We start from the raw sequence: 17,256 nt of genomic DNA, 5'->3' as shown, positions 1-17,256 counted from the left end.
TGTAGAAGCTAAATGCAGTCATAGTTTGCATTAATACAGAGCCTTTCTTCAAACTAGATTTGTAGTGACAGTGTGCGAACTCTTACCATAAAGTGAAGAAGAACTGCCTTAAGCACATATCGGATCTGACCCTTCATTTCAGTTTATACCGAATAAAATTAAATTATCTGCTGTAAGAGTTCTGATTCCCAAAGTTTACTATAATAGGATGGCTTCTAATACGTGCTATTGTCCGTGCCCACCATTTCTCCTATGGCAAGTGTATTAGGTAGAATAGTATCCCCCCAAAATTCCCTCTTGGCCAGAACCTCAGAATGTGATCTTACTGAGGAGGGTCCTCACAGATGTAAAACTTAGTTAAGATGAAGTCGTACTGGATTAGGGTGGGCCTAAATTGAACATGACTGATGTCCTCATATAAAGAGGGGCATTTGTACGGAGAAACACAGACATAAGGGCAAGAATATGGATGCAGCAATGGGAGGGATGCAGCCACAAGCCCAGGAAGCTGGGGGTAAGGGGAGACAAGGAGGATCCTCTCCTAGAGGCTTCAGAGAGCACGTGGCTCTGCCAACATCTCGATTTTGGACTTCTAGTCTCCAGAACTGTAAACAATAAATTTCTGTTGTTTGAAACCACCCTGTTTGCGGCAATTTGTTACGGCAGCCCTTGCAAACTAAGGCAGTAGGGCTCACTGACTCAAACTGGTTCAGCAAGAGCACTGCGGAAAAGCATTTAGTTTTCTTTTAATTTGGCAGAATGCAGCTGACAATGCTGGTGCTCTACCCAGATCCTGGGATTCCTTTTTACAGCTTTTGCTCCCTCTCCCCATTTCAGTGGGCTTTTATCAGTGCTTGCAGCTCTTCCTCAGAAGACAGCCCTCTGGCTACCCAGCTGCCTTTCCTGCTGCCCTTGACCAATGACTGGTTAAAAGGATGAAATCCCACCTTCTGGAGCACCTGGGTGGTTCACTTGGTTAAGCATCTGACTCTTGGTTTGGGCTCAGGTCATGATCTCAGGGTCCTGGGATCGAGTCCCATGTCGGGCTTGGTGCTCAAGGCAGACTCCACTTGTGATTCTCTCTTTGCACCCTCACTCATGCTCTATCTCTCTCTAAAATAAATGATTTCTTTTTAAAAAGATGGTATACCTAGGTGGCTCAGTCAGTTAAGCATCTGCCTTCAGCTCTGGTCATGATCCCAGGGTTCTGGGATGGAGCCCTGCTTAGGGCTCCTTGCTCAACGGGGAGCCTGCTTCTCCCTCTCCCACTTCTACTGCTTATGCTTTCTCTCTCTCTCTCTCTCATAAATAAATAAAATCTTAAAAAAAGGAAGAAAGCCCACCTTCCTTGCCTCAGGTTGAGATAAATATGGGGCCTAAGTGTTGCTCCTGAGCTCACCTGTGGGATCAGGGCTGAAGCTTCCTTCTGTAGGATGGTGCCTGACATGGCACCAGAGTGACCAAATCATGCTGGTTTGCCTAGGAGTCTCCCAGCTTTAGCACCAATAGTTGGATGTCCCTGGAAATTCCTCAGTCTTATGCAAACTGGGATGGCCGATCACTATAAATGACCCTCTTGCTCATATTCTTCCCTTTCTCCGTCCTTATCCTATTCTCCTATAGGTCTTCCTTAGGAATACTTCATTAATAAATCACTTGTACACTAATCCTCATCAAATCCCTTGTGGGGAGCCTGGACCAAGAAACTGGTGTAGGAAGGAGTGAAGAGTGCACAAAAGTCTTGGGGATTTGGGTGTTTCCTATTAGAGAAATTCAGCCATTAATCCACATTGTGTAATTCATGTTCCTGGTGATTGGCAAATAAACATCTCAAACTCAAGAAGCAGAAGCAGGGAGTAATTTTTAAGCCTCTGGATGTCTTAGCTCATCAGAGTGAACTCTTGCACTGACTAGTGAGATAAGAACAAACACATGCCTGGCCAGAAATACACTACTGCATGGTAATTGTGAATAGTTTCTTAATGAGAGGGCGAACTATATCTTTCACTTTGTTTCTGAAATGGTCTCTGTTTAGGAGAGTTTTCCCTTCAAAGACTCCTGATTGGATATTAGTAGCCAATCAGAAACATAGTGGGGAAAATACTCCATAGCAACAGAGTATCTAAAAGGTTCTGTGGGAATCCTTTAGGACTGGTTTGTATATGAGTCTCCTGTAGGGTTAATTTTTGTCCTCTAAAAGGCCTATTCATTTTATATAAGGCTAAGGGTATCTTAACATAGGGCTTCTTCTAGGGGCATCTATACTTTTTTATTTGAGTGTATTTATTTATGGATTTCTGTCATTATATAGGTAAAACATTAACATGTTAAGAAATTCAAACCACATAAAAGAATATACCATGAAAATAAAATCTCCCTCCTATCTTTGCTCTTGAACCTCCCAGTTCCCCTTCTCAGAGGCAACAACCATTGCCAGCTTCTTACATATCAAAAGGGTTACTTTGGATCTATGAAAGAAGTCGTGCTTCCTGTACATTTTGTGTGAGATTAGCAGCAAGGTAAGAAGTATATTGGGGAGCATTTTCACAGCCATATGGGACTCAGTTTTAAAATGCTGAAGGGCCCCCTGGAATTGAGTTTGAAATATTAAGCTGATAGAGATGCCTTCACTGTGACCTTCACATTAGATTGACATTTTCCTACTAAATTGCAGTATTAGAAAAATGATAAGATTCTTTCCATGCCTTGGGAATTCTATGCTGTCTGCATTTCACTGCTTTCTTCAGTTTTTGTGGTAGCACAAAGATGCTAGTCATCATAATGGCTGGTTTCAGGGCATTCAAAGGGATAATTCAGGGAGGTTTTTAAGAAAGACTAATGGATGAAAAGGCATTAGCCAAGACTATCTCTTATCATATAGATGGGAAATTGGGCACTCAAGAGGCCACATAACTGTGATAGTAAGGTCAGTAACATAGCCTAAATTTTGTGGTCTCACCTGTGCTTTCCTTGAATGGAAAAGAGGTTTGTTCTCACTGGGTGGTTGCAACTGGGATGATTTAAGAGGGGCTTAGTTTCAGGGCAGGAAGTTCCCCTACCTTTGGAGTAGCTGCCTGAAGATGCATCCCGAATTTTGCAGCACTCATCATGATGGAATGCAGAATGTTGTTCCCATCCCCAATCCAGCTGAGGGTAAGGCCTTTCAGAGAGCCATAGTGTTCCTAAAAGACAAGGGAGGAGGAGATTGCATCCAAGAGGAAATCTACTCACGTGAAACAATTGTTAGGGATAAAATAAAGGAAACAGTCCTCACCTCATTTTTAATGCTTTGTTGAAATGAATAAGCTACTAGGTTTCTTTTTTTGCATTTTACAGAGCAATTCAATAACATGAATGTGTAATCACAAAAAATATCAAAATGACTTAATATCTTAAACTATGACATCGTATGAACTCATACAGACACTCATATTTTCATACATTTAAAATCTGAATCTTTGTTGTATTCATTCATTCATTCAACAAATTGAGTGCCATCAATGTCCAGAGGCTTTCCTTGGCCGTGGTGATAGAACAATGAAGAAAGGAGACCAAAAAAAAAAAAAATTACTGCTTTTATGGAGCTTACATTCATTTGTATTAGAATGGGGAAGCGCAATGCATCTGTAACAGTGGAACATGGTGCTATGTTCACATGTATATAAAGTTAAAAAACATGCCCATTAATATTCTTTGTTGTTTAGGGATATAGGCATGTGTAGGTAAGTATAAATACATGCCTGGGAATTATAAATATAAACATCAGGATAATGATTTCTTTATGAGATGAAAGGAAATGGGATCAGGGAGAGTTATACAATAGGCTTCAACTCTATTTGTAATATTTTACTTAAAAACAACAAAAAATTCTAAAGTAAGATTTGACAGAACTATGTAATGGGCCCAAAGCTGTTTGTTTTCTGTTTCTTGAAGTATCTGTAGGTTTCATATGTTATCTATTCATAAAGATAATATTTTAAAAAGAGAAAGGTTAAGCAACTTTGAGATCACAGAACTACTACATGGTGAACCTAGGATTTAAATCCAAGTCCATCTGATTTAGATTCCATGTTCTAATAAGCTGCTATTATTCATACAACTCTGACTTTGAGTATCTTCTATATGAAGGCATTGTACCAGGTCCTTCAGGGGACAATATGATGAATAGGACATTTTGTTGTCCTTCAATGAATTTGAAATCTAGTAATGATGAAGCCCCAGGGGGAAGAATTAAATTATCTGGCATATATGTAAAGCCATACCTGCAAGCAGCCACTTGGTATCTAAATTATTGTATCATGTTCTCTGCATGAATCTTATCCTCATCACCAAAGAGTTTCATTTTAAGTTTAACTTCACATTCATACGAGTGTGGCTTTTTCAAATAAGGAAGAATATGGACCTATCCAGTTTTCCCTGTTTCCTCAGAATAATCCACTGACACAGAAACCATGATTTTCAGGATTCCCAGTGGCAACACCAGGTAGATTGGCTGTGGCAAAACAAATGAGATGTATCTTTCAAAGTTTTTCACATTTCTAATTTAAGGGGGCACGGCTACATTTGCCTCAATTCTATAAATTCTATGTTCTTAACTCCAGTCTCAAACAGTTTATTAAAATGATAGAAAATGGCCTCCTCAGAAAGTGATTTAGTAGTTGACCATTTTGAATATTCAAAACCTACTCCACCAGTCTTCACTCTCAAGCCACAGAGCCAGATGTATGTAGGATTACATAAAGCTTTTCTATTCTATAGGCCCCAGCATTCTCTATTCATCCATTGTGTTAAATATGTCACCAAAAAAGCAAAGTGATTGAGAGAAGAGGGCATGAGAGGGAGAGTGATTAAAAGAGGTTGGGAATTAAGTTGAGAACAGAAGGATATAATGATCTATTCTTAACAATGCCCTGATTTCCTTTGAGATATAGTATTCACACATATGCTATAATTCTTTGCCAAGATGATATTTGAAAACAAAACACCATGATTTAACGGTTCCATTTAGAGCTAGTTGGGAACAATTTGTTGATTTTGGTCTTGTGTAAGGCAAAGAAATAAGCCAACCTGGAGCGTGAGGTAATCAGCCAAGATCTGGATAGGATGGTACGAATCTGATAGCCCATTGATGATTGGGATGGATGCTTCTTTAGCCAAGATATCCAGATCTGATTGTTTATACACTCGAGCCAGCACTGCATCTGTCATGCTAGACAACACACTGCAGGAAACCAAGAAATGATAATCTAAGTTAATTATGCTTAATAATTCCTTTTTAAATACATGATCTTAAACAGGAATAAGAAATGCTAACAAATTAGAATTTTTACCAAGTTACAGCTACCTATCAACATGACAGATTTAAAAGCTAATATTAAGCATGCAGTCATTATAGAAGCCAGATGTTGTTCCACAAATCTTATCCAGTGACCACTGATTTTACTATTTTTTACAGAGATAAGAAATCAGTTGTGGGCCTAACAAGTTATGATGATGAATTATAATTGACAAGGGACAGTTGGTAAAGTTAAAAGGGACAAGACCAAAAACCAGGTATACCAAGAAAAATTAATGATCTAGTATGTGGCTAATTTTCTTTTACATCATCCCACACACATACATTTTCAATGTAAAATTGAAAGTGCCAGTGCAAGAGACTTGAAGGTGCACACACAGATTGCCACACAAGAGAGAACCTTCTGGGAGGAGTCCCATTAGCAGACAACCCCAGCAGCTGCACTTTTGGGATATACTGCAGTGTTCCTACTAAGGCCACACTCCCCCCGGGCACCAGAGCTGAGCTATTCTGCCTGACATGGGACAGCTCCAATGGGCAGTCTTTGCTCTGAGGTTCCCCACTGGCCTGGCCAAGACTTTCTCAAAGCTGTCCTGCAGTCTCAGATTCCTTTTACCCTATTCCTTCCTCCTCCTTCTCCTTTCCCTGCGGTCAAACCTGCAGTGTGGTCTGAAGGCTTTCCCTGCCTACTCCTGCTTCCTCCCTCTTTCATCTTTCACAGTTGTTTCCTCCTATAAATCTCTTGCATGTCTAATTCCATTTTAGAGTCTGCTTCTCCATGAGCTTGAATGATACAGCCCATGATAAACTCCTGTAGGGGCTGAGCCTGAGAAGGCATGTAGTCCTTGTCCCTGCACCCTGTATAACTATCATCATCTCTGAAAAAAGAAAGTGTTCAACATCATAAACTCAAAAACCCACCAAAAAGGCAAGACAAACCAAATCATGGCCATGAATTGAAACCACACACACAGAAAGACGGATGTTATTATTCTCATTTTATAGCTGAAGGACCTGAGTCACAAGGTAAGTAACTTGCCCCAAATCACACAGTTAATTAGGTTGGAGGAACTCATATTCAAACCAAAGTCAATTTAAGTCAAAAGTCCATGTTCTTGGGGCTCAGTGAGTTGAGTGTCTGACTCTCTGTTTCCACTCAAGTCACGATCTTAGGGTCGTTTAGCCTTACAAAACTAGCAAGGATGGTCTTTGGTTTAAAATCTTGGTTTCTTATAACAGAGGCTTCTAACCATTTCAGCTTTAAAGAATTATTTTTCATGACAAAAAATTTGGAAACCTCTCATGATAGTAGAGTAAATAGAGTCATGATTATAAAGTATCCACTTTGGGGTTCTTTTTTTTTAAAGATTTTATTTTTTTATATTATTTATTTATGATAGTCACACAGAGAGAGAGAGAGAGAGAGAGAGAGGCAGAGACACAGGCAGAGGGAGAAGCAGGCTCCATGCACCGGAAGCCCGATGTGGGATTCGATTCCGGGTCTCCAGGATTGCGCCCTGGGCCAAAGGCAGGCGCCAAACCGCTGTGCCACCCAGGGATCCCTACTTTGGGGTTCTTATTATGGTTCTGTAACTTACTAGTTGTGTGACCTTGGACATGTTATTTAATTTCTCTGTGACTTAGTTTCTTTATCTGTAAAACCATAATAATAATAGCTATCCTATTGAGTTGTGAAGATTACATGAGATTACCTATTTAAAGTGAATAGTATAATGCCTTATTCATAGTAAGAGGTCAAAAAGTAGATATTATTACCATGTCAAAGAAACTGCAACTCAACACCAATAAAACTAATCCAATTAAAAAATCGGCAGAGGAACTGAATAGACATTTTTCCAAAGAAGACATACAGATGGCCAACAGACACATGAAAAAGATGCTCAACATCACTAATCATTAGGGAAATGCAAATCAAAACCATAATAAGGTATCACTTTATACATGTCCAAATGGCTAAAATCAAAAACAAAAACACAAGAAATAGTAAGTGTTGGTGAGGATATGGAAAAAATAGAATGCTCATGCACTGTTGATAGGAATGCAATTTGGTGCAACTACTGTGGAAAAGAGTATGGATAGTTCTCAGAAAGTTAAAAATAGAATTACTATATGATCCAGTAATTCTAGTATTGGGTACTCACCCAAAGTAAAAACACTAATTCAAAAAATATATATGCACCCCTGTGTTTATTGCAGCTTTATTTACAATAGTCCAATTATGGAAGCAACCCAAGTGTCCACCAATAGATGAATGGATAAAGAAGATGTGGTACATATATACAATGGAATGTTACTCAGCCATAAAAGGAATGAAATCTTGCTGTTTGCAATAACATCTAGAAGGTATAATACTAAGTGAAATAAGTCAGAGAAAGACAAATACCACATGATTTCACTTAGATGTGGAATTTAAGAAACAAAACAAATGAACAAAGAAAAAAGACAAACAATAAAACAAACTCTTAAATCTAGTGAACAAACTAGTGGCTTCCAGAAGGGGAGGTTGGTGGAGGGATGGGTGAAATAGATAAAGGGGATAAGAGTACACTTATCTTGATGAGCACTGAGAAATGTATAGGATATTGAACCATTATATTATACACCTGAAAGTAATATAACACTATGTTAATTTATACTTGAATAAAAAGATTTAACATTTTTTAAATGTATAAAAACTAAAGCTAGTATATATTCAGTAAGGTCTTCATAGATTTTCATATATTTGGAAAATGAGTCCCTCTTACATATCTGAAATATGTTATTTACCTCAAACTGTAGAAAATTACTGGTGCTTATAAAATTCAAGGACCACTAAAAAAGCTTCTTGCCCCCAGGGATTAGAGAATCAAACACTGAAAACCATTTCCCTATAACAATATCTTCTAGATTCAGATTTTTTTAAAAAATTTTTATAGATTTCTCATACCCATTGATCTCAGGTTTTCAGATTTCATGGATCAGCCCAATTTCCAAAAACATGGAGATCATCAGATTCCCAACTTTTTGTTTAGCAAATTAAAGGCATAAAACAACAAGCAATTATACACATATAATACGTTGATATCTTCATTTAATAAAAGGACATTTTAACACCAAAAGAGGTGTGAATGACCTAATCTAAAAGAATGATCTCTTACATTGAATTAATTTGAATTATGAAATTTACTATATTGTCTTTATGTTTCGTATTTTACCATGTCTAATGAAAACTTCCCATAGCAGGGCATCAGTGGAGGAGCCAAGATTTGGAAACCAGTGCTCTTAACAATCTAAGCACATTGTATATTGTAGCATGAAAGAGCCATTTTAGTTTTTCTTGTAAAACATGGGGTTTGATGGTTAAGACATAGGTTTTCAAATATTTGCTGCATATAAAAGTCACCTAGAGAGTTTTTAAATTCTTGGTGCCCAAACCATAATCTCTATCAATTATTGTCAGAAAAAAAAAAAAACAGAATCTCTGGGGATAGGCCTTTAGGGATCAATATTTTAAAAACTTTCCAGGAGGGACGCCTGGGTGGCTCAGTGGTTGAGCATCTGCCTTCAGCTCAGGGCATGATCCCAGAGTCCTCGGATCGAGTCCCGCATCGGGCTCCCTGCATGGAGCCTGCTTCTCCCTCTACCTCTCTCTCTCTCTCTCTCTCTCTCTCTCATGAATAAATAAATAAAATCTTAAAAAAAAAACTTGCCAGGAGATTCCAATGTGCATCTAAGGTTGACAACCAAAGCTAGCACCTCACTCCTCAGATCAACAGCATCACCATCATCTGGGAACTTGTTAGAAATGCAGAATCAAAAACAAACAAAACTGCAGAATCACAGGCGCCACTTAGATTTCAATGAATCATAATCTGCATTTTAACAAGGTTTCCAGGTGATTAATTTGCATGTTAAAGTTTGAGATTCCTAATAAAGACAGAATTGAGGTCACCATATTTTTAAAAGTACCATCCAACCTTTCCTTAGAACTCTAACTAGGCCAAAAACAAAAAACAAAACAAAACAAAAAACCGAAACAACAACAACGAATATCTATCAAGAGATGGGAGCCCACAAAAGCAGGATTTTGTCCATAATCTCTGACAGAGAGTGCTTTCTAGTTCAATTGAAGGAAAAAGGCATCTCAAATCCTGAGAAATGAATAATCCACTCCACTGAGACCTCCCACATTAGAATAACTAGTCACCCTTAAGCCATCTGATGCTGTAAGGCAATAGTTCCCAAACTTTAGTGTGTATCAGAACTAAATGAAGAAATAATAAACTACAGAGGCCCAAGCTCCTGAAATAGGAGATGAGTCTGGGTCTTTGTACTGTTACCAAGTTTCCTAGGTAATTCAGATAACCTTACAAATGTTAAGAACTACAATGAGATACCACCTCACACCAGTGAGAATGGGGAAAATTAACAAGGCAGGAAACTACAAATGTTGGAGAGGATGTGGAGAAAGGGGAACCCTCTTGCACTGTTGGTGGGAATGTGAATTGGTGCAGCCACTCTGGAAAACTGTGTGGAGGTTCCTAAGAGAGTTAAAAATAGAACTGCCCTACGACCCAACAATTGCACTGCTGGGGATTTACCCCAAAGATACAGATGCAATGAAACGCCGGGACACCTGCACCCCGATGTTTCTAGCAGCAATGTCCACAATAGCCAAACTGTGGAAGGAGCCTCGGTGTCCATCGAAAGATGAATGGATAAAGAAGATGTGGTCTATGTATACAATGGAATATTCCTCAGCCATTAGAAATGACAAATACCCACCATTTGCTTCGACGTGGATGGAACTGGAGGGTATTATGCTGAGTGAAATAAGTCAGTCGGAGAAGGACAAACATTATATGGTCTCATTCATTTGGGGAATATAAAAAATAGTGAAAGGGAATAAAGGGGAAAGGAGAAAAATGAGTGGGAAATATCAGAGAGGGAGACAGAACATGAAAGACTCCTAACTCTGGGAAACGAACTAGGGGTGGTGGAAGGGGAGGTGGGCAGGGGGTGGGGGTGACTGGGTGACAGGCACTGAGGGGGGCACTTGATGGGATGAGCACTGGGTGTTATTCTATATGTTGGCAAATTGAACACCAATAAAAAATAAATTTATATAAAAAAGAAAGAACCACTGTCCTAAAGCATAAGCTTTATGCTAAAAGAATTTTAAATCTTCTTCCTTTTCTTCAAGATCTTAGTAAAAATTCTCTCCCCCTTACAGATACAGTTGTGCTTCATAGTATAGAATGCAGGCTTTTAACTCTATTATGACGAAGTTTCTTAGATGGAAGTAGATATCCCACTAAGGTTTATAACCATAATCACTTCCCTATTCCAGAAGAATTGGTTAATTTTATGATACCTAAAATCCTATGACAGAGAGAGAGGTAGAGGCGAGTTTGATTGGAAAGGGCTTCTTAAAATATGCATCACCTCCTAAAGTGTATACAAATAGGATAAAAAATCTGGATTAATCACTGCAGTTGACCTTCTAGAATCTCATAGAAGGAAAATCAGATATTACTTCTATTGTAGCTTCTCAAATAATTTTATGGAGCTAGAACCATGGGCCTTCAACCTCTTATGATTTCAAGAACTTTATGATGTATTGTTGAGTTTTGCTAGATTTAGTCTGTATTACGTGTAAATGTTATTTTAACCTCAGAGGTGAGAAAACCAAGGCCTTGCAAACCTTGGAATAATTATAGCAAGGTTAGGAAAGAATGAAGAAAGATGAGACTGAAAGAGGGAGACATGAGGGGAGCAATTGGAGAAGTCACTACCCTATAGAAATGAATTTTTCAAGATGATTGAAAAAGGGCAATTGTGATTCCCTACCTTGAACAATCCCAAGAGCTCTCAAAGCAAAGCAGCCAAAAGGCAAGGATGCATTTATTTGCCCTATTTATAATGTGGAATTGATATCCCTGGAACCTGTATGGTATAATCTTATAGGAGAGTACCTGGTCTGCTTTACTGAGGTTGCCCAATATCTCCTAGAACAGAGGTTCTGACCTTGGCTGCCCATTAAGATCACCTGTGGAGCTGTAAAAATCCTGACGTCACATTCTGCCTTTTGGAAAGTTAAAGCAGAAGATATGGTGGGGGACTCACATTGATATTTTTAAAGCTTTCCAAGTTATTCCAATATGAAGACAAGACTGAGAACCATTGTCCTCAAAAACAGAGAAAGGAGGTGGGGGAAGAGTAGGATATTCTGCTGCAGGATGGAGCAACAGATCAATGTAGAGGAGGAAAGTCTTCATAGTTGCTGAAATCCCATCATATAAGAAAAATAAGAGCTAACAAAGTGATATGGCTACACTGGAAAGAACAAGATATTATACACTTATGAAAGGTATTTTCGGGGTGCCTAAGTAGCTCAGTTGGTTGAGTGGACAGCTCTTGATTTTAGCTCAAGTCATGATCTAGGGGTTGTGAGTTTGAACACCACTCAGGCTGTGTGCTCAGCATGGAATCTGCTTTAGAATCTTTCTCTCTATATAATCTTTTTTTTTTAAAGATTTTAATGTATGTAAAAATAATCTTTTTTTTTAAAGATAGATATTTTCCTTTCAGCCTAGTAACTACCAGGAACAGTCCTATGGCAGCAGTAATAGCTATAATCTTTTCCCCTTCAACACTTGTAAGTACCCCTAGTGCCCAGAATTTGGTCTTAATATTGTTCTATTTTAAAAAGGGGGGGAACCAGAAGCTATTATAGGATAGTTAATAACATGTCCTTGGGCTAGACAAATCAGTATTCCCTGTTGTTTCCAGGAAGCAAAAGCAATTTTTAAATGGCAGAGGCAGTGCTAGAAGGAAAAAAATCAACTTAAAGAAGCTCCCATTTGTCCAGTTGTGATCACTTATAGTAATGAAAATCATCAAATAAAACAAGTACTTGTAAAAGTCCATCACGCCAATAAGGACAAAATCAATACAAAGAAAAATGTATGAAAGTATAATTATAGTGTCAATAAAGAATGACTGTTACCATGTACATTTAAATTTCTTTGCTTAAGTAAGAAAGTGTTTATAAATAAGTGTATATATACAGATGGATATGTTGTGGGTTATTAAGTATATTTCTGTTTATAAAGCATAGATTCATACCATTTTTAATGTGTGTAAATCATAAAAAATTACATTAACTTATAAGCCAAACTCCTAGAAATGGTAGAAACTGTAACGTAAATGAACACATGCCATCAGCATTTGTGGTTTTATATAAAGTAAAGTAGAAGAGTCCAGCAGTTAACTAGCATCAGTTACCATATACAATTTACAATTAGAATGCCAATATAACCATTTATTCCAAAATAACTTAGTTAACTGTCCTGAAGAAGAATAAAAATTTTCAGACTCACCTTTCTGTCTCCCTGGGAATAAAACTTCCTGATGACCTGACTACTTACAAAACAATGTCATTAAAAAAGGCATATATTTTAAAATATCCAAACTGGCCAGGATAATATATCATGAAAACATTACAGCAGGTCTGCCAGAGTTTAAAAACAAAGAAAATAAAACTTAAGGAATACCTTATCTTTTAATTTCTGTGAAAAGTCAGAATCTATATGAAAAACTACAATTAAGATCCTATGGTAGCCAGAGAAGTGCCCCCCACAAAAATGCCTATGTCCTAATCCCCAGGACCTGTGATTATGTTCCCTTCGATGGCAAAAGGAACTTTGTAGATATGATTAAATTAAGGATCTTGAGACAGATTATCCTGGGATAGGCCCAATGTAAATACAAGGGTCCTCATAAGAGAGAGGCAAGAGGTCAGAAAGAAGATGCTAGCTAGCTATGCTGCTAGCTTTGAAGATGGAGGAAAGCTAGAAAGCATAAGGACTTGGATTCTCCCCAGGAGCTTCCAGAAGGAACACAACTCTGTGGACTCATTTTAGACATCTGACCTCCAGAAGTGTAAGATAAGAAATTTGTGTTGTTTTAAGTCACTCAATTTGCAGTAATTTGTTAAGGCACCAAAGGAAACCAATATAGATCCATGATAAACAATGAAAGTGATGTGCTAAAGATATTCAGCCTACTGGCCCGCAGCTTGAATTTAGTTTATTTTGAACTTAGTAGCCAGTTCCTAAAACCCAACCAAAATGGAGTGTTTGGCAAACCACTTAACCTGCATTCCTAGCCTCCTGAGATGATTTTTTTTTCTTTCCAATCTGATAAAATCACAGACCGAGGTCCTGAAAAGGTATCAAAATAATCTTTTGTAGAATTCCTGACAAGCCAGCAATGTATAGAGGTTTTAATTCCAGGGCCATATAAGGATAAGAATAAAAGGAGGCATAAGGATGTAAAACAACATCTATGATATTAATAGCATTGTGCCCAGTTTTGTTAAAATATTAAACAGCTCTGTAACCAGTATGCTATTTTACATGTATCTTTTCCTTTTTAAGATATTTAGAGCATCCAAGGAAATCCAAAATGCTAGGCTTGTGATTAAGTTAAATGTTTAAAAGCATTTGATTAAGTTTGCAATCAGTGGTTAAATGGTTGAGGGGACTTGTTTTGTTCATTTAATATGTATTTGATTTATTGGATAAGTAGTATGTGACTGTTCAAAACAGTTGTTCTGAAACTTGAACATATATCAGAATCACCAGGAGGGCTGGTTGGAACATAGTCAGCTGTGTTTCTGATTCAGTAGGTGTGGTTTGGGGCCCAGAAGAATTTTGCATTTCTAACAAACTCTCAGGTACTGCTTATGCTTCTAGTTTGGGGACCACACTTTGAGAACCACTAAAGAATGTTAGCTATTTTATGTTTAAAGGAATGCTAAATGCTTGATAAATTCATAAGATTAATATTTTTGACTATCAACAAAGTACAAAAAGTAGGGTGCATTCCTTTAGGTACAGAAAGCCCCTTGCACATTAAAGCATCTATGGGCAAAAGGGAGTACAACAAAGCTTGATAGAAAATGCCACTTCGATCCTTCCACCACAGAAGCTGAAGGTGAAATAGAATTAATAATACAAGTGGAAAAGGAACTGCTCCAAGGTTGTTTTCACATTGGAATCACTTGTGGAAACAAAGATATTAAAGACCTTTAGTTAGTTCGTATATTTTGTCAATGACGCTGCTTTCTACTTAATGTTTAAAGCTGCTATAAATCATACAAGAAATACTGAAAGGGACCATAAGGGAAAGGGGACAAATTGAGTGGGGAAAAATTAGAGAGGAAGACAAACCATGAGAAACTCCTGACTCTGGGAAACAAAGGGTTGCAGAAGGGAAGGTGGGTGGGGGGATGGGGTAAATGGGTGACGGACACTAAGGAGGGCACATTATGAGATGACACTTGGTGTTATACTATATGTTGGCAAATTGAATTTAAATTTTAAAAATCACAAATAAATCACCATTCTTATTTTTCATCTTCCAGGTTACTAAAGGTCTTTAAAAAAAAAACAGCTTTTCACTGGAAACAATGACAAACCTATAACTAGAGTTGGGCTTACAGAGCCATTAACAGTAATCTGGGCTTTTTATGGTTCTCCATCAATTTAAAACCCCAGATTTCAATATTGTAAAAGCTGTGTTATATGTAGTACAAATGAAAGGTTGACAAGTTAAAATACTTTCTCTAGCTCTATAATGACTTGATTTTTGTCTCTTTTCATTTCCATTGAATATATAAAGTTCTGTTTGCCTTCTGGTGGATTCCTGCAGCTTGGTAGACAATCTTGGGCATCTGTCAACAATGGCAGCAAAACTGCTTTTGCAATATCCAAATTACCCAAAGTTAAAGTTTCTCACACATATCAGTTTCCTCTGGATGTTCAATAGCCAATGTTAGGGTTTTAAAAAAATAATCCACAAGTTAAAACATTTATTCAACTTGATTTTACCCAAATGTTTAAAATGTAGTCTATTCCCTGCATCCCCACCCCCATCATCTCTTTTCCTACTGTGTCAAAAAAGAGAAGCATGGCATAGGACTTTAAATGGAAAGATGGTTCAGGAGATAAAATGTTAACATTGATTATTTCAGAAAAATGACAGTATTGGTGGTTCTCTCTCTCTTTTTACATCTCTTTTAGTATTTTCTACCAAAAGGACTATTACTGTAATAACCAGAGAAAAAACCCTCATATCATTCAAATAAGAACATTTTTTCCAAACATGATTTTGAAAGTAATTGAGAATGAACTAGGGCTTCTTAGAGCAATGGCTAATTCTAGGCCTTGGAAAAGAAATGTACAAGACGAGCCTGGAACATCTTGCCATATCAAGCAGTAAGGGAGTTATCAAAGACTAATAGAGGTATGTCAAAATGACCCAGCAGCCAACTTGAGGACAGGTCACATTGGCCAAATATGGGATAATTTGAGCAACAATAGGAATAATAACTGCAATGAATTGAAGCCTTCAAATATATTAAAATACATGAGTTTGAACAGAAGAACACTGACAAGAGTCATAATAAGACCAATTTCAATTTAATGAAGAAGAGAACTCTCAGTCAGTTTGTATAAACTCTCATAGGAACCGTCAGACTGCATAAAAATGAAACAAGATAGCACAGTATGTAGAGTGCCCTGATAAAGGATATTTTCATGGAAGCTCGAGAACAATTTTAAAGAAATTGGTATGGAGGAGGCATGAAGAAGATGGTTGATCTAAATAACCCATAAAGACACTCTGACCTCGAATTTCTACTATTCTTTTACATGTTTCCCTTTGGTATAAGATCAAAAAAAAATTTTAGGAATTAATTAAAACACTCAGAAGGCCAAAACGAAATAAAGCAAAACAAAGCAAAAAATACCATAAGCAAAGTCCCCCATGGCCCCAGGAAGGCCTGATGCAGAGTCAATGTGGTTGAGTGAACAGATACAAAACAAAACCAAAAAACCTGAAAAACTAAAGAAGCAACAAAACAAAAAAGAAAACACCAATCATGTGCTGGACCAGATCTTAAGAGCAAACATGGATATTGGTGAGATGGTCAATCATACAGCAATCCTGATACTGTTAGAAGTTGAGCTATTCCTAAACTTATTGAAACACAGTAAATGTGTTGCAAAAGCCAAAGGCAAACAGAACTTGTATTCTCATGGGATCCTGCCACACAGTCTTCCTTTTGTCCATATCCTGCCTTGAATAAGACTGTGTGCCACCCCAAATTTCAGTTTGTTATTAGTGACACCTCCAATCAGTTGAATAGCTGACTGTCAAGCAGTGGGAGGAATTTTGGGTTGTGCATAATGCCACTGAGAAATCTATAATTATTTAAAAATGAATATTTCATATTTTTACCTTTTATTGAAGCAAGCCAAGGCCTTAGAGGAGACATATATTTTATCCCCAGTGTAAATTGGTCAGGGAAGAAACTTATTAACTGAGTCTGCCTCCAGGAGGGAGAATATTCCAGTGCTCTGATATCTCTATCCAGGTTATAATTTTAGTTCTATCAATATAAGAATAATGAGGAAACAAAATAATACCTTTAGCAAACCTAGATGGGCTCCTCTCAAATGGGCTGGTGTTGGAGGAAATCCAGGGAGGTTGAATAATTGCCACATGCAATTTATTCACAAAAGCTTCTATAATGGCCGGATTATTTTGATTTAAGTATTAGTACCTAGTTTTGAGGACCTCAGGGATAAATGGGTAGGGCATAATGGCATTGAGAATGACCTCTTCAAAGTGAGCTATAGGAGTCTCAGTGGTAGGTCACGGTAAGCTGAATAGGAGACCCCAGTGATGTCTCGAATTTAATCAGAGCTTTCCTGAGATTGAATCAGGCCATAACTTGGTTCCATCAATATTACCTGAATATATTCCGTGTGGCTGTCCTTTATAAACATTATCTCATTCATCCTCATGTAACTCATTGAGATAAGTGTATTTGTACCTCCATTTTACGCTGTGGAACCTAAGACTTGGAAGCAACTGGTCCAAACCACAGA

At 37.7% G+C, this 17,256-nt stretch overlaps 1 protein-coding gene across 1 annotated transcript in view; it reads right to left on the bottom strand.

The window, feature by feature from the left end:
• The window catches only part of OTC (ornithine transcarbamylase), a 69,381-nt gene that overhangs the window by 13,582 nt on the left and 38,543 nt on the right, over nucleotides 1–17,256 (bottom strand). Inside the window, exons 5-6 of the mRNA XM_038587168.1 lie at nucleotides 5,068–5,221; nucleotides 3,060–3,182 (exon numbers count right to left, since the gene is read on the bottom strand). Coding sequence (XP_038443096.1) covers nucleotides 3,060–3,182; nucleotides 5,068–5,221 — 277 coding nt within the window. The remainder of the gene's footprint in view (nucleotides 1–3,059; nucleotides 3,183–5,067; nucleotides 5,222–17,256) is intronic.

Source organism: Canis lupus, chromosome X (assembly GCF_011100685.1).
Source record: "Canis lupus familiaris isolate Mischka breed German Shepherd chromosome X, alternate assembly UU_Cfam_GSD_1.0, whole genome shotgun sequence".
NCBI classification, from domain to species: Eukaryota; Metazoa; Chordata; class Mammalia; order Carnivora; family Canidae; genus Canis; species Canis lupus.
This window is presented reverse-complemented; position numbering and strand designations above follow the sequence as displayed.